A 27613-nucleotide genomic window follows, 5' to 3' on the forward strand; every position below is an offset into this window, starting at 1 on the left:
AGATATCAAAGAGGAATTTGGAAAGGGATTCACAAGCCAACGAGTGGAAATCAAGACCTTGAGATTTGCCGATGATATTGTTATTCTATCTCAGACTGCACAAGATCTCGAGAAGCTGCTGATTGTTGTGGACGAAGTCTTGGGTAAGGAGTACAAGATGAATATAAATAAGTCCAAAACAAAAGTAATGGAATGCAGTCGAACGAAGGCAGGTGATGCAGGAAATATTAGATTAGGAAATGAAGTCTTAAAGGAAGTAGATGAATATTGTTACTTGGGTGATAAAATAACTAACGATGGCAGAAGTAAGGAGGACATCAAAGACAGACTAGCACAAGCAAGGCAGAGCTTTCTTAAGACAGGACATTTGCTCACTTCAAACATTGATGTAGGAATTAGAAAGATGTTTCTGAAGACCTTCATCTGGAGCGTGGCATTGCATGGAAGTGAAAAATTGACGATAACTAGCTCAGACAGAAAGAGAATAGAAGCTCTTTCAAATGGGGTGTTACAGAAGAATGCTGAAGGTGAGATGGATGGATCGTATCACAAATAAAGAGATACTGAATCGAATTGGTGGGAGATTGATTTGGCTAAATTTGACGAGAACAAGGGACAGAATGACAGGACAAATCTCAAGACAACCAGGACTTATTCAGTTGGTTATTGAAGAAAGTATAGGCGGTAGGAACGTTAGAGGTAGACCAAAGAAAGAATATGACAAGCAGATAAGTGCAGATGTTGGATACAAAGAGCCGCATTTAACCAGTCTGACAGATGACTAAAAAAACAACATTAAAATGGCACCCAGCATGAGGTGTTTGTGTATTTGATTGGATAATTTTAGTCATATGGCGATGTTTATTAATGACTTTGTTACTAACGTATATTATAGTATACCCAATTTGCACTCTTCAAGATACTTCCTACCACATCCATTACGACAATGTGGCGCTATCCAAAAATCGCAAACATGTGTGGTCAATTATCAGATTAGGTTGAAATATTTCGACATTGAACAAAATGATGTGGACGTGTCTAATAACCGCTGTCTTTTAACACGCAACTAAGATTTATATAACCAAATGCATATTCAACTCGGACTTCTGGCCAAAGCTGTTACACACATCGATCTCAGCAAAGAGGAATAGATGCAATATATCTTGTGTTTTCGAAGAATGGAATAGGTAACTAATTATCGCACTGATCAAATGAATGTAGACGCACTCCAGTATCAGTCAGCGTATGTTGTCGAAGAACTGCCTTTTTAGAAAACTTCTTTGCAGTCATTACCAGAACGGGGACTCTCACTAGTATGGATAAGCAGGTGTTGCTGACTAGACGTCTTGTCTGAACGCTCACGATGAATATTCTTAGAAAGCTTATTACCACATTATTTTCACAATGTGGTCGCAGACCTGTATGTTTTAGAAGGTGAAACTGAATATGTGAATTCTGGGAAAACGTCTGACCACAGTGTTTACAAAAATGTGCATGCTGAAGTCTATGTGTTACAACGTGCTTAATAAGACTTGACTATAAGTAAGTAAACTTAGAAAGACATTGATCACAGGAATATGAACGCTCACCAATATGTATAAGAAGATGACGCTGAAAACTCGCCGTCTCAAAAAATGTCTTACCACATTGTCTGCAGGAAAAAAAGGCTAATCATTATTTGTAAGAAGGTGACGCCGAAGATGCGACTTCTGAGAGAACCTCTTACCACACTGATAACAGGAATATGCTCGCTCTCCAGTATGTGTAAAAAGTTGACTTTTGAGAATGGACTTTCAAGAAAACGTCGCAAAACATTGCTTGGAGGAATGTGGACGCTCTCCAGTATGTGTAAACAAGTGTTGCTGAAGATTTGACTAATTAGTAGAATTAGAACTAGATTGATCACAGGAATATGGACGCTCACCAGTATGTGTAAGAATGTGACGCCGAAGGGTCGACCTCTCAAAAAACCGATTACCACATTGTTTACAAGAATGTGGACGCTCACCAATATGTGTAAAAAGGTGCCTGTTGAGATTGGCCTTTTGAGAAAACGTCTTACCACATTGTTTACAGGAATGTGGACGCTCACCAACATGTGTAAAATGGTGCCTGTTGAGATTGGCCTTATGATAAAACCTCTTACCACAATGTTCACAAGAATATGGCCGCTCACCGGTATGTGTAACCTGGTGAATCCGGAGACTAGCCTTTTCAGGAAAATTGGAACCACATTGATCGCAGGAATATGGACGCTCACCAGTATGTATAAGGAGGTGACGCTCAAGATGCGACTTCTGGGAAAACTTCGCACCACATTGTTTACAAGAATGTGGACGCTCACCTATATGTGTAGAACGGTGCCTGTTGAGACTGGCCTTAACTGAAAACCTCTTACCACAATGTTCACAAGAATACGGCCGTTCACCGGTATGTGTAACCTGGTGAATCCGGAGACTTGCCTTTTCAGAAAAATTGGATCCACATTGATCGCAGGAATATGGACGTTCACCTGTATGTTTTACAAGGTGCCTTTTGAGATTGGTTTTATCAGAAAATTTCGCAACACATTCTTTACAAGAATATGGACGCTCACCACTATGTTTAAGAAGGTGACGCTCAAGATGCGACTTCTGGGAAAACTTCGCACCACATTGTTTACAGGAATATGGACGCAGACCAGTATGTGTAAGAAGGTGACGCTGAAGATGCGACTTCTTGGAAAACTTCGCCCCACATTGTTTACAAGAATATGAACGCACACTAGTATGTGTAGCAATGTGACGTCGAAGGTGCGATTTCCGAGAAAACTTATAACCACATTTATTACAACATAGTTCCCATTTGCTATTGAGATGGATTGGACTTGGATCAGAGACACAGGACATGTGTAGGTTGCATCCATTACATGTGGACAAAATGCACATTACCTTACTTCCTTCTTTCGTTATCTTGCACCTACTGCTACATGTACCCACTGGACCTCCAGTAATTAATGGAACATTCCCAAATCTAGAACATGGAAAGAAAAGTTATTAAATTTTACAATTAAGATGACAAAATAAAATACAATAATCAGAGGTAAACGCAATATATGTACCAAAATTGCTTCTAATCACATAACATAGCAGACCAAATCTCAATAATTTCAGATAAAGGCTCTAACACATAAGCCCATATCATTTCCATGTGCCAAATAGAATATATGATACATCTGCACTTAACCACAGCACAGACAAACAATTCAAGAGGGTCCTATATGGAAGTAATTATTGTGAGAATGCTTCCCTTAGTGGTTTCCTTACCTGCATTCTCAACTTCATTTTAACTGAGACTCATCACTTTTAAGATGTCAAATAACAACTAATAATTTAATGGCTTCATCCTTAGTGAGATTATATGTTGTCAGGATTTCTCTATCATCTACTGGACATTGGCAAGGGCTTCTGGCCAATTTGACGTCCAATTTCTGAGATACACATGTGTACTATAAAGCCGGGAAGAAATATCTGACTGAAGCCCCTCAGCCTCCATCTGAGCTAATACCTGTCAACACATAAAGGTAGAAATAAGAATATGCAGTAGAGTGACATTCTTTGTGTTCGTCAGCAAGCTGAACTATACATTTCGGAGCAAGAAATGGGGCAGAATTTACACGCTGGTAGTTCTCTTCATCACAGGATTCACAGCACAAAATATTCCGAAGACTCCTGTGGTCGGGTTGTATTAACACAAATTTGTATATCTTAGGAACATCAGCTGAATGAGTAACAAGATGGGTTATGAATCTTAAAACAATAGACAGGAAGTCAGGCTAAATTTCAGGGTCAGCCGTTTACAAAGTGTTCAAAAACTACCCCATTTCAATATTCACAACTTCTGTCAAATTCAATAGTTGGGTTGGTTATCATACTAGAATCTTTGAGTACACAATGATGGGGCATATGTATGCTTGATGAGTTAGAAGTCATAAGGGGTATATTTTCCATGTGTCCCGTTTTACTGTATTCACGCATGAAAATTACATTACCTTACCTTACATTACATTACATTACATTACCTGGCATTACCTTGCAAACTTACTTTCAGCGTGTTCGAGCATTTTAACAGCATTATGCTTAAACTGAGGTACAGGTGACACTTCAGGACGAATAGGAAATTTGCCATTAAACCTGCCAGAATCATCCATTTCATCATTGTTCAAAAAATATTCTTCACATGCCCTTTCTTCAGAAGTAAGGAATGGTTTATGGCGTTCTTCAAGCTTCCAAAACCTCTGCAAATTTGTGTAAAGAGAATCGAGATTTATTAGCCTGGCACACCGAACTTTGGCGATATTCTTAACATAAACATCAGGGATGGTGCCTGAAAATCCCCAACCAAATTTGGTTATCTAACAAAGTGCGATAACCTTCCTTATGCAAGGTATTAGAAGACAAAATAACATAGTAGACTTCAACTCTTCGGAAGATATAAGAGGAAGAACGCTGCTTAAATATACTAACACTTAAAACGACATCACGAGCAATATACCAACTGGAACAATCAATTTGTTGTGCAGGAAGTTGGCTTGTGGTGTATTCACAACTGCACAGTTCAACTTCAATGTATAATCTGACACATTAGAGAACGAAACAAGGTTGCATGTGTATCATGCAGGCGATATATCAGTATTGCCTATACCAAATACAGGTAGCTAACAAACCTTCGTACAAATGCCAAACTTCGTGGCAAGACTTCAAGACACTAAGGATAAATGTCTCCCCCAGTCCAATAAAATCTTCAAGTAGTACAATCTCTCCTGATCAGTTCTTCACTGCTATACACGTTGTGGTTAACTAAATATTTGTGGGCTGGCACAATTGCAGAACTTCTAACAGGTATATCATTATTGGGAATTGTTTGGTCTTTACAAACCAATAAGGTGTGGGGTCCATTGTACCGGGGACACTTGTGTCACTTACACTGTATAAATACATGAGAAGCAAAAAATATAGATACCAAAGGTTACTTTCCCTCACAAACTTGCAGTGATAATTAATGTTTGTTCGAACTTTCTACAATCGGAATTGCTATGATTATCAAGTTTTCAACATTCACCATTAAAGGAAATGCTCTTGTTGGTATTGTGTAATAAAATCTAAAACAAATGACAATGACAAAAGGGCCATGAATGAAAGAAAATTAGTGGATCCAATTCACAATGCCTTATTTTCGGAGATAATGCTTGTTGTCCAGAAGGGTCCAAAATCCATGCACTGAACCTTGCAACTGTATTAATTACTGGTAAAGTAGAACCATGGCCTTCCTCCTATAGTGGTACAAATCACACATGTCGTACTCATGGCGTTCCTCTCATGGTGTACTAATCACAGGTAATATAGACACAGAGCATGCCATACATAATGGCACACCTCAAATGTAACACAGACCGATGGTGTTCCTCACATATTGGGACTAAACACGGTCACCGACTAGATCAATGATGATGATCATGATGATCATAATTCTTGTTCAAAGGGGCCTACCCGCTAGGTAACCAGACCCTATTGGTATGGGGTGCAACCAAATGGAACAATAATTAAAACATAAACATGTATTCATCGGCAAGATTCTAAAGTAAATGATGGTGAAAAATTAGCATGAATTCAAAATAATCAGTGGATCCAAATGACAATGCTTTAATGACTTCACTATGCAGGGTAGGATTAAAGAGAACTTTATTATAAAACATACAACATAGCTTCGAGTCTCAGCGCTCAATGCTGCATCAGCCTGTTTGCATCCCGGAGTCAGCGTGCTTTCCTCCTCCAAAGAGCGCGTTTGCTACACGTTTTTAGGTCCTATAGCCAAGAACATCCACCCGATGGATGATAAGTTCGAATCCGCAGTTAAGAAGATAGTTTTAAAATGGTTTCACATTTTCATACCTAGCTGGTTAACATGTCACTGTACTGTGAAACTCCTTCTCCTCAAAGACGTAATAGCGCTTAACCTCTGCCTTATGGACAGAGTACTGTATGACTTCTTCGTACCTAGTACTCATTTCTGTTACAAAATTGAGAAAACCTCAGATTTATCTCTCACACCTCTTAACAGACAACCAAACATACACCTTTATGGAACAGACCTACATGAATTGCTGTTAAAATGTATACTTCATCAATTCACATTAAAATAAATGCCTTCCTCACCACCACCATTAAGGAACAAACGCTGAATCTCCGTGTTCTGAGATAGAGATTTGAACCCCAAAAACTACAACAAAAACTCCACTCATATTCACTTAAAGACGAGTATTGATATAATCGTTTTACAGAGAATCGGTTCATCATGGGATTCGACTACTGAGTTGAATGACAATTATAATTAAACTTACGTCTTAATGGTCCACCTTTTCAATCCTATATTATGCAATGTGCATAGACTATATAGTATTGGAAAGGTGGACCACTAAACATAAGTTTAATTATTACTGTGATCACAATACAATACGGATCAAAAACAAGTAATTTATATCCTATGATATTGAGTAGTATGGCAAAGCAACTATAAGCTGCGACATAACAACTTCAACAGAAAGCAACAGAGAGCACCATCAGTTAGAAATATACCACCTGCGGGAAAAGCTTCTTCTATGGTGTCCGGAAATTCTACACCATCACCACCACCATGATGACAACAAATTGCAATGGAGAAGAATGCAGGGAAGCAGGCTAGGAGCCTGGAAGACAGTGATTCTCCAATCCCAAATAATTGCATGTAGCTTGCTATTCCTCCAGAGGAATAATTTCCATTTGTATTGTTGGGCAGAACACACACAGCACTCTCAATCAGGCGGCATATCACATCTCAACATCAGAGTGATATTCCTTTTGCTAGTTGCTTTACGTCGCACCGACACAGATAGGTCTGATGGCAATGATGGGACAGGAAAGGGCTAGGAGTGGGAAGGAAGCGGCTGCGGCCTTAATTAAGGTACAGCCCCAGCATTTGCCTGGTGTGAAAATGGGAAACGACGGAAAACCATTTTCAGGGCTGCCGACAGTGGGGTTCGAAATATGCACAGCCCTTACCTGTATTTATGTTGAGAATGCCTTTCAAAGGAATGATATGTAAATTCCATCATCTTCCAGTTCCAAAGACAATCACCAATTCCCTAGCGAAAATCAATATCCAAAACACATTTACCTACAACTCTCCAATTAAAGCATGAGTACAACAAGGTTCCCACTGTCACCACATTTGTGTGTCCTGTTTTGTAACAATATTACCCAACCTATACCCCCACTTTCATTGTGTCAGTTTGCTGAACACACAGCACTACTGGCTGTGGAATCCAAGAACTGATCCTTGCAATCCCGTCATCAAACGAATTTAAATGAACTCGAACAATGGCTCAATCTCTGACAAATCAAGATTAATGTCAGCAAAACATGTACTTTTTTCCTAATCGTAAATGTAGATGCCGTCCCAATAACAAACCCTTTCTAACCTTAAATAATCAACCCTTTGCTGTAATGACCACACTTACCTACCTAGGCATAACGTTTCAAAATAATTTTCAATGGGATGTACATTTGGACCAAATTTATAAAGAGGCATCCCACAGGATACAGATCCTCCCCTGGCTGTTAGGTCAAACCTGAGGATTAAAAGGCATACAAATCACACCTCCTACCAAGCACCACTTCCCGCTTCCAAGTCAGACGATAGATACATTTAAACTCAAAAGGGAATTATGGACATATACAGATCGCACATTCTTGGGGGAAGTTCTCATTGTTATTTTTTTCCTCAGAAATTATGAAAACTTGGCTTATTCACATGAAGAAGAATTCTTTAATAATTTTATGTCATTGATTGTATACTGAAACTTAAAATATATATAAATGTATCTAAGTAAAGATATAAAATATATTTAACATTGATTCACTTCGAGAAAAACAATGTTTTCTTTTCTGTTATTATATTTGTAGTGATTCAATACTTTGACAAGAAAACTATTTTTATTTCCTACAACGTGTTTTACAAAAGCAGAAGAAAAGTTTTTAATTTAATTCCATAAAACAGGTGAAATTAGCACACAACCATAACTAAAACAAATATCTGTAAATGTAATTGGCCAAAGAGTCCATTTGTTAGACTGATGGCTCGCTCCTGTAGTGGGGAGAAGGAAATAACTATTAAACTAAGAAGATTGGTTCATCTTTCTTTGCCTCTCTCTGCCTTTAGGAAAATATTTACCATGAAACAAGCCGGGTTATATTTGCATGGATTGAGGAATTACCTTCCTCTGGTGGTACAGCAAGACTTGCTTAAGATGTCATGTAGTGCAATTTTTTGGTGCAAACACTGTAAATAATAATATTCTTAATGCAAATGGAAATACACTTGATCTTATAATTACGAATATTAACACATTAACAGTATACAGATATGAGTGCCCCTTATTTAAGGAGGATAGTTATCATCCTGCAATTGTAGTCACACTAATATTAAACAGATAGTGTAACCACATTTCACAACAATCTAAACAATCTAAGCAGTTATTTAACGTTAGAGGGGTTAAATTCTTTCAAATGTATAAATGTTTGAGAAATTGGATTGGTCTAAGATTGTAGAATTTGCAAACGCTTACCAGGCTGTTGAGTGTTTATTTTTATTTTTTTGCTCAGGTGCACTCGGTATTTCGTGAAACAGTACCAATGAAGAATTTTCACACAAAGATAAAATATCCTCCATGGATTTTTAATTAGAAATTCAAGAGACATCACTAACACGTACGTACTCACCGTATTGTTCAATAGTATTGTCTGATCAAAACTTGCGTATTCATGTATAATTTGGTCTCCATGATATAATGTTATCAAAATCAAGTTGATGGAGTGCAGAAACGCTTTTAAAGATATCTTTATTCTAAAAACATACGAAATTCTGTTTTAGAAATTATGTTTCAAAATAATTTTTGTTGAATGAATTTAAATACATATCACTAGCCAGTGGGTGTGTAACAGCTCATCAAGTATATCTCTCCAAGATTATTAATGCATTAATTGACGACAACAATTTGCTTTACGAGTTGTGCTTTAACGTTAGAAAAAATTATTTAAGATTTTGGCAATTGTTCATAACTCCAGTCTCCGAAACTGTATTTTGTAAGAACTCTCCATTTATCAATATGTGTGAAACACAATAACATAATTAATACATATCATATAGATCTTGACTTTGTGTATGAATGTGACACATATGCAAATATATTAAAAGAATTGTACTCATCAAAGTGATTTGTTAATATGTATAATATTTACATTATTTGGTTATAGTTTATTTTTTAAATGTAGTAACAGACTTCTGTATAATTTATGTGAAGCTGTTTCACCCATTTCATCATCTCATTTACATAGCATTTTCATATTTTCTTCTTTTTGGTATTTCTGTGTGATTTGTGTCAAATAATTGGTAAAAGCTACCTATAATTGGAGTGTGTCTCTGTTGGTGGCACATTTCATAAATAAATATAATATTACTTTTAAAGTTCACTTCTGACTATCATTCTTAGATCAGCCTTTTACGCTGATGGCAGTAGAGTGCTCACCTCCTATTTTAGTCTACACAGACGTGAAATGCTGCAATGTTTCACCTTCATCTCTGTCCAGTGATCCATAGATCAGCCCTTTAGGCTGATGACAGTGGAGCGCTCACCACCTATTTTAGTCTACACAGACGTGAAAGGCTGCAATGTTACAACATCACCTCTGTCCAGTGATCCACAGATCAGCCCTTTAGGCTGATGACAGTGGAGCGCTAACTTCCAAAGTTAGTCTACACAGACTTGATAGGTATCTTTCAACATATATTTAAATTCTGCAGCCAAAACTTTAATCTCTAAGTGATGTAAACGTTATGGTATGCAATTAGAAGTCTCTAAATTTCCAATCTATGAGCTCAAAAATTAAAAATCAACAAGTGAGTGACTCCGTGGTCGCTCAGTTCTGAAATTGACGTTCATTACGTCCATATAAGCAATCCAAATATGTAAGGCCTTACACCATCTCCGTATTCCCATTAGCAAAATGTGTAGCTACCATCTTGTTGGAAGTCCAGCACTGAGTCTCGAAGATCACACTCGAATCTTTCCCCTCTATAAGTCAAGCATATGTATTAAGCCTTACAGCCTAGTCTCATTAGTATAATGTGTCGCCGAAATTTTGTTCCAAGGTCCGCTCCAAGGGAGCTAATGCTTCTGCACATTGCCTATGCAGTGGCCTCCACGGTATGCGCTAGCCTTGCATTTTGGTAGGTGTGTTAAGTACCAACTGATGTGCCCAACTTAGCAAACAAGAGTGAAACGCAGGCAACCAAGAATGAGTTAGCTGCAAAATTTATAATGTCCAATAACGGACCATTATATTGGTGCCAACTAGGCGGCCTACTGATCACAGGCTGACTTACTTTAATTTTGTGTAATTTTCTCATGAGCCATGATCAAACCAACAAGTTCAGACCATGAATGAAGTACAGGAGACAGAATTCGAGAATGATATGGATGGACATGTGCTGCCTTGAACCCAATATATTGGGATACTGAGGACTAAACTCCACCTCTTGTCTGCAGAGGGAGCTACTCAACATATAAATAGCAAATTCCATATTGTTGAGGTTTAGGGGTGTAAAATCTAATTAATCTAACCAGTACTTACTTGTCTTCTTCTTTGAAACAAGTGACCAACTGATCCACTGTGTGTTCATCCACACTTATTTCATTCTTAATATCGTTGGAAGGCTGTAAAGAACAAATATGCAAAACAAAGTAAGAAATGTAGAGTAAACAGATAACTAGAGTAAATGATTATAAAAAGACATGGCATAGCTGACAAAATAAACTGCATAATTGCACAATAAAATATAAATTTATTCTCCCAATGTAAAAAGGAAACAAGCAAACAAGTGTCAAGTCAAATTTATATTAAGAACAAGAATAAGAGAAGGAACTCGTAAAAGATAAAGTGGAAAGCACCGGAAGAGAGAGCAAAAGAAGAAGGAAAACTTGAAGGACAACAATAATCTCTGCACATTTCTTCTTCTCTTCCTACAACTTCCTGTCATCGTGTTCATTGTATTATGTGTTCTTAAATGACTGGTCACTTGTTTCTTTCTTGTGTTCCCGCAGATGACTCTGATTGTCAGAAAGACATACATTGGATCTTAATATGAGAAAGGTCAAAGTCTTGCCTACCATGTTCAATTTCGTACAACAAATAGTTAGTTGTTGGACTTTTCATTGACTCTAGACAATCTGAAGGCTTTATTAATATAGACTTACAACATTTACATTCAGATTTTAAAGGACAATGATGGCCATGTCTCTACGGATAGCAAGTACACCTCATTCCCGGAAGCCACAGAATTGATTCTCGGACAAGTTAGAGATTATTATCACACTCTGACGGCTAGTTGCTGGTCCAGTCAGGCTGTGTGAGAACAAAGAAGTTGTTAATTGATAGAGAGGTAGAGTCCTTATTCTAAGAAGCCATGAATAATTGCCAAGAAAATTTGTTTTGCTCACCACACACTGACTTATAAACTGCCGGACATCAGGCTGAGCAGGGGTCGCTTGACAGGGTAATGCCCATCAGAGTTGTAGAGCCAGAGGTTTTGGTCTTAAAAGGACTCTGTTCAGAGAGTTTTAAACTACCTAGTATGTTTTCTAGATATGACTCGAAATGCCTAACAATTTAAAAAAAATTATCATTCAACTGAAGTAGCCTACGCTTGACTTTGTATGCAATGTTAGATTAATGTTATCTCTCGGGTTTTTTGAAAAAGAGAAACCTTACACTTTGCTTCCTCACAAGTGAATCTTCCACTGTTCTAACAAAGGTGAAAGGATTCGATTTAGTTAAATGTCATTGATTATTTCATCAATAGAGCAATATTCAAATGAATTCATCAATCTAAACCTAACTAATAACAGTTGAAGGATCATAAATAATGTCGTGGATTTTGAAACTAACAACCAGCAAAACAGAAGAAACTCCCATTGTCCTGTGTAGCAAATGCTGCAAAAATGTCAAGGATCCAAAGCACATGGATAATATTTCCCTGGAAAATCACAAGGCTCAATTCATCTCAGATGAGTCTCTTCAGGATCGGCTGCATCTACTGATATGCCACGAAGCACATGTATGTGGAATTATATTGACTTTAATGTAAAATTTTATATCGGAAAGGCAAACCCGTTTGTTCACAACAACAAAGCTTTAAACAACAATCTATATTAACTTCATGAGAAGAAACATGCTTGAAACAGGCGATTCTCCAGATATATCCATAAAATATTTTCAACGGACTGGTCATATGAAGATTAAGTGGATGAAGACAGAAACGATGTTTAATTAGCTCTAGTAAATGAAGGCAAACTGACGTACTGGAGACAAGATGGTTCGAACTTTAAGAGGGACAATACTGCTGATGAGACGCTATGCAATGGAATCTAATAATGACACTGACAGCACACGTTAGTTTTATACCTACCTTACCTTAGAGCATACCTTCTCACATCACACGCACGCAAACTGGCATAATAAACACAGTCTCGGGTTAGCTGTAAATTTAGGTCAGTGTTGTCACGATGTTTTGTAATCGTACAGCACGAGAGTGTCCTCAAGATCTTCAAGAAGCTTGCAGCGAAGCTGCATAGCCTTACAGGACAGTGGCACGGTGGGTAAAAGCCTTTAACGAAGGACGCCAATAAGTGGCAGACGTGTATCAGTCATGTTATCCTAGTGTCAGTGAAGGGGAAGTGCATGTTCTTGCCGTGTTAATGGACACTGCTCGATGTCATATGACATGTGAGCTGGCCCGAGACACCGGGTCAACTTGGTGCTTCAGGTGAGTTTCTATTTACAAAAGGAATTCCTCGTTGTCTCAGCTTCTGTCACGCTAATACGCAATTGATTTCCTTCCTTTAGGTCCGCCTTGGATCGAAATCTTTCTAGATCCTCCAAAAATCCTTCTGAACATACTGTGTTTTCAAAAAATCTTGGCCGTCAATCTACAATTCTCAAATTTATGGATATTTATTGCTACAGCTTTCAAAATATAAGATCAATATAACGTGAAAAATATACTAATGTAATTTAATTTACAGTATTCACACAAGATATTAGTCTCTATACTCTAGATAGTATCAAGACAAACTCGAACATTCTACACAGGTCATTAACATAAATACTATGATTTTTTGTTAAGAATGAAGCCATGTTTTCCAGTGTTGACTAAGTTCAATGTAACAAAGGCTTTTCAGTCCGTCAAACACACAGCAAATACAATGTAAATTATAACACTATAAACATACCTCTAAAATACACACTAACATACAAAGAATGAGATGCTTCGTTCTACAAGAACATCCTCGGATTCTATTAAATCACTTAAAAACAAACTTATATATGTACAGTATTGTTTACGTAGCGTAAACTTGTCAATGATAGAGAGTTTAGTGATAACATGAAACAGTAATGACAAAAATAAAATATATACAATTACTAATATAATGAAAACTTACGCAATTATCTAGACTGCCGATGTTAAGTCCGTTGTCACCAAGCACTATCTCAGGACTGTGATCGTGGAAAGTTTTTGGTGAAGCACGCTGTGCGTGGAGAGGCGAGGGCAAGAAAGGGAGGGGCCTTGGAGAGCGAAGATCTCTCCTATTGGATGACTAAATCGAGTACACTATACAGTAGAGAGGGGAGGGAGAAGTAGGGCGGAGCGACTGGAGCGCTGTGGAACCTTCCATCAACATTGAAGAGGGGAGAGATGTTATTGACCTATTTCATGTTAAATGTACCTTTATGTAATATGGAGGAATGCAATTTAATAATTATTTTTTAAAGTAAGGAACGGTATTATTATTATTATTATTATTATTATTATTGATAAAAGCAATTTAATGAGTAGGTTTTGTCAGATATTATGTGAGTAGAGCGAATAGGGGGGAATTATTTGAATGTGTATGCTCATTCAGGTTATTTGCATTACCATTTTTTTCGACGTAAACTTCTATTGCTTCTTTTATATTCAAATATTTTCTTTTATTTTCGAAGTGTAAAATTTTTAGATTAGTGATGACGTTTGTGAAATGGTGTGAACAGTCGTATAAGTGCTCCCCGAAGGCTGAATGCCGAATATATCTGATCGCGTTGTTGTGTTCTTTGTATCTTGAATGGAAATTAAGTTTTGTTTGACGCCACATATATATGTATTTTACAGGTATGTTTATAGTGTTATAATTTACATTGTATTTGCTGTGTGTTTGACAGACTGAAAAGCCTTTGTTACATACATACTACGAGGAGCTGTTTTACCAAAAACTTGGTGCTGTAATCTGATTTTCCCTCACGTATAATGACTTTTAATATTTTATCAGCCAATTTTACTGTGTTAAATATAATTAAGAACGTTAATAATTTGATAAGGCCAATTGAATGCCTTTAATGTCAAATTAAGATATATTTTATGAAGAGTATTTACAAAAACTCAATGCTGTACTCAACCTTTATAACATCCACAAGCAATTTGACAACGTCATTTACTATTTGTATATTTGTATAACCCGTTAGAGGAGAGATCCTCACTTGGACTATGTGTAAGTAGGGTAGCATCCTGCTTCATGAATCTACCGAGCTCAGAACATTTTAAGCAAGCCTCGGACCTATGGGAGTAACGGAGTCCCACTCCCATTTGACAGGCGAGGGACTCCTTGGAAACAACTTGGCAAACGAAATGGAATTCGATGGGGAGCCATCAATATTAATGGGGCTTATGGAAGAAAGAAAGTAGAACTGGCTGAGTCAGCAAACAGGATGCATCTGGATGTGCTAGGAGTAAGTGATATTCGGGTAAGGGGAGATAACGAGGAAGATATAGGAGATTATAAAGTGTACTTGACGGGTGTTAGAAAGGGAAGGGCAGAGTCTGGGGTAGGGCTCTTTATCAGGAATACCATTGCACGGAACATAGTTTCTGTTAGGCACGTAAAAAGCGAATGATGTGGGTAGATTTGTCAGTTGGAGGAATTAGGACTAGAATTGTGTCCGTGTATTCACCATGTGAGGGTGCGAATGAGGATGAAGTTGACAAGTTTTATGAAGCATTGAGTGACATCGTGGTCAGGGTCAACAGCAAGGATAGAATAGTGCTAATGGGCGATTTCAATGCGAGAGTTGGGAATAGAAGTGAAGGATACGAAAGGGTGATTGGTAAATGTGGGGAAGATATGGAAGCTTATGGGAATGGGAAGCGTTTGCTGGACTTCTGTGCTAGTATGGGTTTAGCTGTTACGAATACATTCTTCAAGCAAAGGGCTATTCACCGCTACACATGGGGGGCTAGGGGTACCAGATCCATAATAGACTATATCTTAACAGACTTCGAATTCAGGAAATCTGTTAGGAATATACGAGTTTTCCGCGGATTTTTCGATGATCTGTATTGAACTAAGTATATCTAGGCCTAGGGTAGAGAAAGTGAAATCTGTCTGCAAACGCATAAGGGTAGAAAATCTCCAGGACGAGCAAATTAGACGGAAGTACATGGATATGATTAGTGAGAAGTTTCGAACAGTAGACAATAAGCAGGTTCAGGATATAGAAAGTGAATGGGTGGCACACAGGGATGCTGTAGTAGAAACAGCAAGGGAATGCCTAGGAACAACTGTGTGTAAAGATGGGAAAAGGCGAATATCTTGGCGGAATGATGAAGTGAGAGCAGCTTGTAAACGTAAAAATAAGGCTTATCAAAAATGGCTCCAAACAAGGGCCGAAGCAGACAGGGAGTTGTACGTAGATGCAAGAAACAGAGCGAAAGAAATAGTTGTTGAATCCAAAAAGAAGTCCTGGGAAGATTTTGGTAACAACTTGGAAAGGCTAGGTCAAGCAGCAGGGAAACCTTTCTGGACAGTAATAAAGAATCTTAGGAAGGGAGGGAAAAAGGAAATGAACAGTGTTTTGAGTAATTCAGGTGAACTCATAATAGATCCCAGGGAATCACTGGAGAGGTGGAGGGAATATTTTGAACATCTTCTCAATGTAAAAGTAAATAATCCTGGTGGTGTTGTGAACAGCCAAGCAAATGGGGAGGAGGAAAATGATGTTGATGAAATTATGCTTGAGGAAGTGGAAAGGATGGTAAATAAACTCCATTGTCATAAGGCAGCAGGAATAGATGAAATTAGACCTGAAATGGTGAAATATAGTGGGAAGACAGGGATGAAATGGCTTCATAGATAGTAAAATTAGTATGGAGTGTTGGTAAGGTACCTTCAGATTCGACAAAATCAGTAATTGTACCTATCTATAAGCAAGGGAACAGGAAGGACTGCAACAACTATCGAGGTATCTCATTGATTAGTATAACAGGCAAAGTATTCACTGGCATCTTGGAAGGGAGGGTGTGATCAGTTGTTGAGAGGAAGCTGGATGAAAACCAGTGTGGTTTCAGACCACAGAGAGGCTGTCAGGATCAGATTTTCAGTATGCGCCAGGTAATTGAAAAATGCTACGAGATGAATAGGCAGTTATGTTTATGTTTTGTAGATCTAGAGAAAGCTTATGACAGGGTACCGAGGGAAAAGATGTTCGCCATACTGGGGGACTATGGAATTCAAGGCAGATTATTAAAAGCAATCGAAGGCATTTATGTTGACAATTGGGCTTCAGTGAGACTTTATGGTAGAATGAGTTCCTGGTTCAGGGTACTTACAGGGGGTAGGCAAGGCTGTAATCTTTCACCTTTGCTGTTCGTAGTTTACATGGATCATCTTCTGAAAGGTATAAAATGGCAGGGAGGGATTCAATTAGGTGGAAATATAGTAAGCAGTCTGGCCTATGCTGACGATTTGGTCCTAATGGCAGATTGTGCCGAAAGCCTAGTCTAATATCTGGGAACTAGAAAATAGGTGCAATGAGTATGGTATGAAAATTAGCCTATCGAAGACTAAATTGATGTCAGTAGGTAACAAATTCAGCAGAATTGAATGTCAGATTGGTTGTACAAAGCTAGAACAGGTCGATAATTTCAAGTATTTAGGTTGTGTGTTCTCCCAGGATGGTAATATAGTGAGATTGAATCAAGGTGTCATAAAGCTAATGCAGTGAGCTCGCAGCTGCGATCAACAGTATTCTGTAAGAAGGAAGTGAGCTCCCAGACGAAACTATCTTTACATCGGTCTGTTTTCAGACCAACTTTGCTTTACGGGGGCGAAAGCTGGGTGGACTCAGGATATCTTATTCATAAGTTAGAAGTAACTGACATGAAAGTAGCAGGAATGGTTGCTGGTAAAAACAGGTGAGAACAATGGCAGGAGGGTACTCGGAATGAGGAGATAAAGGCTAATTGAAGGGTCAGGGGAAAAAAGCAGGAGAGTCAATATTTGTACAACTTGAGAAAAAGCAACTTTTGTGCTTGACTTCCCTAGTTCTTTCCTTTAACGGTGAAACTTTGAGTGCTAATTTCTCCTGACTCACTTGCTTTTTTTCCATTTCTGACCTCGCAATAGATGTGCATGATCACTCTGAAGCGGACTGTAACAATATCTCAATTTCGATGAAAAAGTGACTTACCTGTTTTTTTCCCCCGACCCTTCAATTTAGGAATGAACTCGATGGATGAAGTTGTACGCATAAACCGGCTTCGGTGGTGGGGTCATGTGAGGCGAATGGAGGATAGGTTACCTACGAGAATAATGGACTCTGCTATGGATGGTAAGAGAAGTAGAGGTAGACCAAGACGACGATGGATAGACTCGGTTTCTAACGATTAAAAGATAAGAGGTATATAACTAAATGAGGCCACAACACTAGTTGCAAATGGAGGATTGTGGCGACGTTTAGTAAATTCACAGAGGCTTGCAGACTGAACGCTGAAAGGCATAACAGTCTATAATAATAATAATGTATGTATGTATGTATGTATGTATGTATGTATGTATGTATGTATTGTATCTCATAAGAATTATTCTAGTCTTTGTATTTTAAATATACAAATTTTATGGTATACACCCAATACAAAAACTTATTTGAAGAACAAGTTCTAAATACATACAATTTTAATTATATTAGTTTAGTTTTCAGAATGCCTTGTACCGGGCGAGTTGGCCGTGCGCGTAGAGGCGCGCGGCTGTGAGCTTGCATCCGGGAGTTCGTGGGTTCGAGCCCCACTGTCGGCAGCCCTGAAGATGGTTTTCCGTGGTTTGCCATTTTCACACCAGGCAAATGCTGGGGCTGTACCTTAATTAAGGCCACGGCCGCTTCCTTCCAACTCCTAGGCCTTTCCCATCCCATCGTCGCCACAAGACCTATCTGTGTCGGTGTGACGTAAAGCAACTAGCAAAAAAAAAAAAAGAATGCCTTGTATCAATTTTATTAGGCTGATAATGGCAACTATAAAATAAAATAATGTAAATAAATATGTGACGTATTAATAACTTCACAACTTTGTAGTATTGTATAGGTTGAACAACTTACGCATATTTCCTAATGAAAATCTTGATTCTATATGGAAAAAAAAGGAATTTTTTTACATTAAATAAGGCGACTAATGTCAGATATCGGTCTTGCTGTGGGGTGGTTACCCTTGATAGACTTGGTACCGGCCTATGAGTAACATTTCCTGTGTCTTGAAATCGTCTTCAAAACCTGGAAATGAAACTTTATGACACATTCAAGGATACGGCGACTTCGGTCCGTGTCTGGCCTGCTTCCAGGCGGCCGAGTATTCTACCCTGCAAGACGGGGTCCAAATGGCGTCGTTGTGACTTTATGTTGTCACGATCACCATGAGGCTACACTCAGCGCACTATAACACGGCAAACACGACTGAGGGAATATGGGGCGCAGGCACTGGCTGGGTTTACCTTGCGGTTACACCACCAGTCAAAGCTGAGAACACTCCTTTCCTATACAGAGTGAACACGTAAGGTTGGTATGTGCATATCACAGAGATTTATTGAATAATGGTGCCGGTTTCAATATTTAAGTGCCATCATCAGCCATAAAATACTTTAATCACACAATTGAGAAAGGACATGATAATTAAAATTGACGCTATTATACATAAATAAATACATAGTCTTTTAAGGATAAAAGATGAGAAAGTTTTGACATGTTATCGACGTATAAAAGTCTTTTGAATCGCTTATTTACACTGTGTGGTGAATAAAATTGCAAAAAAACTCATACCAATCACTTGATACAATTTTTCTGCTGATCTGTTCATGTACAAATACTCAAACCTTCGCGTCATATTTACGGTTGCATTTGAATCTTTGGCGATAATTTGCCCGTTCTTTAAGGCAATTGTTATTCGAATGTTGTCAAAGTGAAAACGTAATTTTAGTTGATAACACCTTGTTCATGTAAAGAACTTGTAGAAATATGCATTAGTATATCTCATTACACTCGTAGTCTCGAAAGGCTTGTTGTGTTCGTTAAAATTATACAATGATGTATTAATAAATGCATTATAATACCCGTGGGGACACGTTTCTAAGCCTCTTAACAGCACAACTCTGGCCTGGCATTTTATTCCTTCTCGCTAAATGTAATTGCATCTTCTCCACCCGCGGGGCTATATTCCATCGTTCATATACGATGTTTCCTGATCTCATGTCTCTTGTCTACCGGTCTGATGTCGGACCAGCCGGAGAGCGAGTCTTAATTGGCCCGCTCGCAGTCCTAAGTTCTTTTACTGTACATCGCCGGGTAGCGTGAAGTCAGTTGATTGTCGAGCGCCATGAAGGTCAGAAGCTTAATGTGGTGGCTCTTGGTTAGAGCGTCTATCTACCTCAGCATGCCTGGATAGCATGTAAAGGATTAGGGCTAACGCCCTGAAGTGTTGTTTTCATCTTATTTTCTTTCCTGGAGTGGACATCCGCTACTTATTCTACTTAATTCTATCTCTATGAATTTGTAAGTAACCTGCATCGCAAATGACGCCATGCGTTAGTTTCCACTCATGGACTAAAATGTAAGTCTACATCAAGATGATATTATTTTCCTTTTCTCCTGGAGCTCGATGACCTCGTCTTGGAAGTTTATATAAAATTGCAGTTGCATGCTGTCGGAGAAATACCGGATTGATGGTTCTTCTGTTCTCACAAATTTTTAAATGTTGTAACATGTTTGATTTTCGGCCTACTGTCTGCTCTGTTTAAACCTACTATGAGTAGAAGAAAACCTTTTCGACGAGATGTTCTTGGCACTAAATAATGTTCCTGTTTCGGATTTAGTTGAAGAAGTTAGGAGTGAAATAATTTAATAATGTGAAGTCATCCATTAAAAGGATTGAGATCGCGAGATTATCTCCGTGGATCGGGATCTATTTCTTTCTTTAAATTTTATCTTTTCTGTCTTTCTTTTACACTTCAGTACTGCTTACTGTTGTTGTCGTCTCCATGGCAACCGTCGTACATCGGACCTACTGTTTTGGATTATTGATAAGGATTAATTATGTTGCTGAATTAATTAGTTTTGTGAGGAGCGTGCCATTAAGTTGGGAGCTGTTGGCTCTTAATTCTTCGCCTTAGTTGATTTATGAATTGAATGTGCGAGTTCTTCCTGGTGGTTTGAGCTGGATTGCTCTTCATTCTGATTTCATTTTATGTGTACTTTTTTCTTTTGTTGATTAGAGCTGCTTACTGTGATAACCAATGACTGATTTCTAATTTTTGGTGGGCACGTTACCATTCTGGTACTATCTTGCTTTTCCATTTCGAAGCACGGTGAATTTTTGGGGTCGTTTCGTGACCTGTTGAATGTCTATCTATCTTTGTGAGCGCCTTCGGTTTTGGATATGCTTTCTGTGAATGTTAATTAATTTTCCTGTTATGCCTATTGCGACCCGGTTCATACGATGATCTAGCAGCCTCACCTTAGCAGTGTTTCACCTAATGTACAAAATAATTCCTTTTGAAAGATTAAGATTTTGCCTCCCAGGCACACACTAAAGTTTAGTCCATGGAAATTTTCTGACAACCAATGATCTTGTAATTTAATCTCGATTTAAGTCTATCTATTAATTATATTGAAAAGGGCCCCTCGACACTAGGTATACATTTCTACTCAATTCAGAATTATTTAATAAACCCATTTAAAATATTAATTCATCTCAAATCCGAGTTTATTTACTTCATCAAATTATCATATTAATTCATTATCTCAATTCAGCGTTTATCTAATTAATCTAATTATCATATTAATTTCTTATCCCAATTCAGTATTTACTTTATTGATCAATTTACCACTTTAATTAGTTAAACCGTTCGTCTTTGTGAAGGTGCACCTGTAGTTTCAAGGGAGTTTTCTTTTCCTATCATATGTAACTTTCTCTTACAGCAGAAATTATATAATTTGGTTTTTTAAAAGCTCGCAAATTTTTCTTTCAAGGTTTCTAATATTTCCTACCGTGCAAATCTTTTGGTTCGGTCTGAGTTGCCTCTGGTTTATGGCCTGTTACTGAACTATTTGGTGAGTATTCTCTGTTTTCCTTCTTAAGTTCTTTAAAAAAAGGAATATTTGCTATCTCTTGCTCTTTGTTTACTTGTACGAGTAATTGCCGGTACGACTCGTATACCCGTTATATTTAGCTATAGATCGAATTGTATTTAACATGTTATTCCAATTTTCTCAATTTAGCGGTATACTGAATGCCCTGTCTACCATATTGCTGTAGGTAGCACATTTTTGACTTTGGGAAGGAAATAAAATTCCTTGATGGTAGTAGCGGCCTGTGTCGGATTCCTGTATATATTGTATTCTATCGAAGAAGGAAATCTGTTTAACGTGAGATCTAGAAAATGTATGCTTCCAGTTGACTCAGATTCCAGAGTGAACTTTATCTATGGATCAATATAGCTTAAAATGTTTAGGGTGAAGCCTGCATCAGTAATTCTTTTGTCAAGGATAACGGGAGTGTCACCTGCAAACCTGGCCCAAAATTTTATGTTCGCAAAGTCACTATTGTTATTAAATGCCGTATGCTCTAAATAGTCAATGTATATTTCTGTAATATCCCTGAGGCCGGCGACCCCATAGCCAAACCATCCTGCTGATATATGCAATTATTAAAAAGGAAGCAATTACCCTTAACTACTAGTTTCAAAAAATTCATGAAATCTAGAATCTCGAATTTACTGTGGTAACTATTTTTATTTAAATTATTTTGGATAATAGGAAAAAGTTTCTTTGTACCGTCACTCGGACACTTTTTTGTTGTATCGACAGAATGCAACGAGCGGAAGCGCTGTATTTCAAAGGTCTCCTGTTTTTTAATTAACTCAATGGTATTTTTCACAGAATTATTCGACAGAAAAGGATCATTCTTTATTAGAAATTTCTGGATAAATTGTGTTAATTTATACAACGGACTTGGCCTATAATTGATGATGGGGCGTATGGGGACGCCAGCCTTATGGATCTTAGGTAAAGCTTTCGCTACTGGCAGTCCGGGGTTCATAGTTATTAGTTTTATCTTCTCGTGTTCTGTAAATAACAACGAGGTATTTTTAGTATTGATTTTAGGAGACGTTGTATCTATTGGGTCGGATCTTTTTTAGTCACAAATATTATAATAATATTTATAGATCCACCTGTTCAATAAAATTCAATACAATCCACTATTTTGTGTGGTTAAAATATATACATAATACATAAAAGTCATAGGTACATGTTTCACCGTTTTTACGGGCTTCATCAGCCTATATCAATCTTAAAAATTCATGGATACGGGATCTTTCTAATGTTATAAACTATAGAGTAAAATGTTAGACAATGATCTCATAAAATGCTGTACTATAACATGTAAAATAGGGATATTGCACAGAAAGTACGTTAAAAATACTGTGAATTAACAGTTTTTGAAGATTATAACGTGGTTAATCATGAATATTTGAGCGTTTAAAACCAAAATGGATCCTCTTTTTATACATCATTAGAACAGTGACGGCCTGGAGTGTAAGAGCACAATTATCCAAGGGGGATGTATACTCCATTCCCATAGCATGAGTTCAAGATAAAATCAATGTCAGTTATTTAAAACAGAAGTGCGCCCGTATCAAATGTATTAAAATATGTACAGTTGATTTATCAGAAAGTCATAGAAGAGAAGATGGGACTTCTTGTGGAGGCGTTGCTAATGCTAAAATGTTGTGTCAAAGCTATCTGATGTCAGTGTTTAGTTATGTTAGTACGGTAATCAATTGGATCCAAAAGACGGTCAAGTGGGTGTTAACCATGCCGAAACATTTGTTCGAAGAAATGATCGAGTTTTACCTGAAACAAAATGTTAAAGACAGTTAGTTAAATAGTATTGTGCATGAGACTTTCCGTACGTCAAAAATGCATAAGGCGGTGTTTACTCGTACAGTGCGTGTTAAGTACGTCGGGCTGTTCCAGCAACGCTAGCTTGATTGACCTTTCTACTGCTAGTATTATACCGGTGTGGCTGAGGCGGTGAAGGACACGGGGGGGGGGGAAGGGAGCGGATCCTTGCGCGCAGGTGTTGTTGTTAGAGGGCTGTTAGGAGCAGAATGGGCGGGCCTAACATTTGGCGAGGTGGTGGGAACTTAAGAACAAAAAGTTCTAAAAGTCTGCGGGATTGTATTATGTTTCGACTTCACAATACCTAATAACTTTAATGTTAGCTCATATATAGGATATTTTGCCTCTGTGGCATCTTTGTTATAGGCTTGGTCTAAAAAGATGTAAAGACTCTAATTCATTCATAAGTTTTCCTTTGCCTATACATCTTAGAATAGTGAGATCATTATCAATTGATGCAAACTGGTGTCCTATTTCACACATATGTTAGCCCATCGCTGGATATTTGTTATGTTTGAAGGCATTGTAATGCTCCATATATCTCGTACAGAAGCTGCGCCCAGTTTGACCAACGTAACTAAATCCACACTGAGCGCAAGTCAGTCTGTAAATACCAGATCTCGAAAAACGGCTGTTTGTATAATTGACTTTATTATGATTTAAAAATATACTTTGATTTGTATTTACTGTTCTGAAGGCAATATTAATGTCGTATTTCTTCAGTGTGTTTGCGATCTGGTGAACGGCTGGGTTGTTGTACGTAAACGTGGCATAACTAGTTTTTTAGGTTCATCCGGAATGAGATTCGTGGATAGTTTATATTTAACTTTATCAATTAACCGGTTAATCATTTCCACTTTGAACCCATTAAGTTTAGCCAAGTTTCTTATATAGTTTAATTCAATTTTTAAGCTGTGAGGGGAGAGTGGTATTTTCAAAGCTCTGTGTATTAAATTATAGAATGACGCCTGTTTATGAGTATTGGGATGTAAAAAGGAATTATTTATGGTTATAGGAGATTGTGCGGTTTTCCTGTATATTTGAAAATCAAAAGTATTATTGACGCGCGTGATCGTTATATCTAGAAAATTTACGGACTGTTCAACTTCGTCTTCCTTAGTGAATTTTACATTAGGGTCAATTTTATTTAATTTCTTTAAAACTTCTTCACTGTTAGCAACATTTTTGTCAATAACCACAAAGGTGTCATCCATGAATCTTAGCAATACATATAGCTTTTATATGCGCTTTGATGTTCGTATGCTACCTTGAATCCATGAAATGTCAGCCAAGATGCCGTACAAAAGGTCACCCATGGCTAAGCCAGTCTGTTGATAACTCTTTCCATTAAAGGATAAAAGTTGTTATTCAAAACAAAATTCAATATCTTTACACATTCATCAATTTCCAGCTTACTCAGGCTGCTATGTTTTGAAATATTGCCATAGATAATTTTGACCGTTTCTTCAGTAGGTATATTTGGATACATGTTTATGACATCATAGGAACACATTATGTGGATAGGTTGTAAGTAAAATCTACTTAAAATATCGCAAAATTTGATTGAATTCCTTAAATGATGTTTATTATTAAACTAATAATGTTGTTTTAGAAAACCGTGGATATATTTAGAAACTTTATAGGTAGGGCTATTACGGCAATTAGTAATCGGACGTACAGGAATCTTGTTCTTGTGGATTTTAGGTAGGGCTCTGGCTACTGGAATGCTGGGGTTAATATTGATAAGTCTCTGTTGTTCCTGCTCATTAAGACGGAATGTGGAGTTCTTCATTATAGATTTTAAATTGCATTGTATTATTACAATAGGATCTTTGCTAACGATTGTACAAATCTTATCCTTAAAAAATTATTCTGTTTTATTTATGTCTGTCCTTATCCAATAATACTATAGACCCTTCTTTATCAGCTTTTGTGACTAAGACGTAACTATCTTCTTTTTTAGTTCTCAAAATACGTATTACTGTTTTTATTAGAATCACATTTAGCTTTAAGTCCTTTAGCCAGGGTTGGTAATTTCTTTTTATTTCAAATCTAGTGTCATTTTGAACGTCAAAGGGGAGTTTAGAAAAGTTAGCTCTATCTCAGCTACTGTGGTAATTATATCCAAGTTCCTTTTTATTCAGTAGGCCAGTTATAGTTCGGACCCGTATTTACGAGTTCCACTTCGAATTCAGAAAACTGCATACTGGTTAAATTAACAATTGCAGGTGTGTTGACACGTGGAGTACTTGCTTTTGTTTATCTGCATTCTGTACAATGAACTGTGTTTGGGAATCTTTTAAATGTGTTAACTTCTTATCTAATGTAGTCTGTTTCTTGTCCAGTAAAACCATAATTTTGTAGTCTACGTGCAGTTGGAAAGAGTTTCATTCCAATGGGAGCAATGCCTGGGTCACTGTTAAATGAATTTTATATAGTTTTAAGTTCAATTGCGATTTGTTTTCATGTAGTGACCTAACTTCATTCCTTAACCATATTTCACTTACTTTGTTTTGGATTTTGTTCATACTTGGAATGGTTAAGTTTCTTCTTTGTGTAAGTTTCAAAAATTTTGGGATCAATTTTAGTTATAAACATTGCTTCAAAAATGTTATATATTTAGACAACTTGCATATTTTAATTTTGAGATTGATAAAACCTATTTAAATGAGTTTTGCCTGGTTGGCTACTAAGTTACAAGTAAATATTTTCATTTTGATTGCGTACTGAAGATGACGTATATCACAAATATCATTATAATATTTATAGATCCACCTCTTCAATACAATGCAATACAATCCACTATTTCATGTGGTTAAAACATATAAATAATAATACATACGTCACAAGTATATGTTTCACCATTTTTTATGGGCATCATCAGCTTATAACAATCTTAAAAATTATGGATACGGGATCTTTCTAATCTTATAAACTATAGAATTAAATGTTGGACAACGATCTCATAAAATGCTGTACTATAACATGTAACATTGGAATATTGCACAGAAAGTATGTTAAGAAATACTGTGAATTAACAGTTTTTGTATTATAACGTGGTTAATCATGAATATTTGAGCGTTTAAAACCAAAATGGATCCTCTTCTTATACATCATTAGGACTGTGACGGCCTTGAGTGTAAAAGCACTATCATCCAAGGGGGATATTTACTCCATTCCCATAGCATGAGTTCAAGATAATAAAATCTATGTCAGTTATTTAAAACAGAAGTGTGCACGTATCAAATGTATTAAAATATGTACAGTTGATTTATCAGAAAGTCGTAGAAAAGAAGATGGGACTTCTTGTGGAGGCGTTGCTAATGCTAAAATGTTGTGTCAAAGCTAGCTGCTGTCAGTGTTTAGTTATGTTAGTACGGTAATCATTTGGCTCCAAAAGATGGTCAAGTGGGTGTTATTAACCCTGCTGAAACATTTGTTTGAAGAAATGATCGAGTTTTACCTGAAACAAAATGTTAAAGAGAGTTAGTTAAATAGTATTGTGCATGAGACTTCCCGTACGTCAAAAATGCCTAAGGTAGTACTTACTCGTACAGTGCGTGTTAAGTACATCGGGCTGTTCCAGCAACGCTAGCTAGAAGTAGAATGGTCAGTCAAACCAGTGGATCCATAAATATTATAATAATATTTTTTATACGTCATCTTCAAAACGGAACCAAAATGAGAATAGTTACTTGTAATCGTTTTTAGTCACTGTAAAAGAGCTTTTCTTGAAAAATTCCTCATTTTTTGGTGTAATCTGTTTTTTCCATTATTACTGTCACGTTCCCTTTATCTTCCCCAGTGATAATGAGGTTATTTTCTCTAATTTTCTCTTTGAGGTTTATTACCTATTCCCATTCTACAAAATATTCTTGGTTTCTATTGTTACTTGTAGGTAATGCTTTTCTATTTGATACACGGATTTTGTTCAGTTTTCTCCTATTATCGAATCTGACCTCATCTTGTATTTTTGGGGGCATTTCATTAACAGCTACTTCCGACTCAATAATCACTTTGGTAGTGGCATTGATTATATTCATTTTCGACCTATTGTGTTTCGGACCTTTTTCTAGTATCTTGTTTTCCTGCTCCGTTAGTACTGTTTCTGACAAATTTATAATGGGAGGGTGAAATTTCTCAATCAAGTTGTTTAAATTGTTATGATTTTCTGTTTTGCTTTTGTACCCGTTTTTTGTCGCATTAGCCTTAAGTGTGTTGAGATTTCT

At 37.2% G+C, this 27613-nt stretch overlaps 1 protein-coding gene and 1 long non-coding RNA gene across 2 annotated transcripts in view; both read right to left on the reverse strand.

The window, feature by feature from the left end:
- Positions 1-1667: 1667 nt before the first annotated feature.
- On the reverse strand, positions 1668-2378 carry LOC137502359 (zinc finger protein 782-like; the record flags this gene model as incomplete). The annotated part of the gene is made up of 2 exons (XM_068229370.1): positions 1668-1790; positions 1881-2378. Coding segments are annotated over 2 exons (621 nt in total), but the record flags the coding sequence as incomplete, so codon positions are not given.
- Positions 2379-2512: 134 nt separating this feature from the next.
- Positions 2513-27613, reverse strand: part of LOC137502331 (uncharacterized) — a 42184-nt gene continuing 17083 nt past the window's right edge. The window contains exons 2-3 of the long non-coding RNA XR_011018735.1: positions 10707-10789; positions 2513-3012 (exon numbers count right to left, since the gene is read on the reverse strand). This is a non-coding gene — a long non-coding RNA (uncharacterized lncRNA). The remainder of the gene's footprint in view (positions 3013-10706; positions 10790-27613) is intronic.

This window comes from Anabrus simplex, chromosome 10 (assembly GCF_040414725.1).
Source record: "Anabrus simplex isolate iqAnaSimp1 chromosome 10, ASM4041472v1, whole genome shotgun sequence".
Lineage (NCBI taxonomy): Eukaryota > Metazoa > Arthropoda > Insecta > Orthoptera > Tettigoniidae > Anabrus > Anabrus simplex.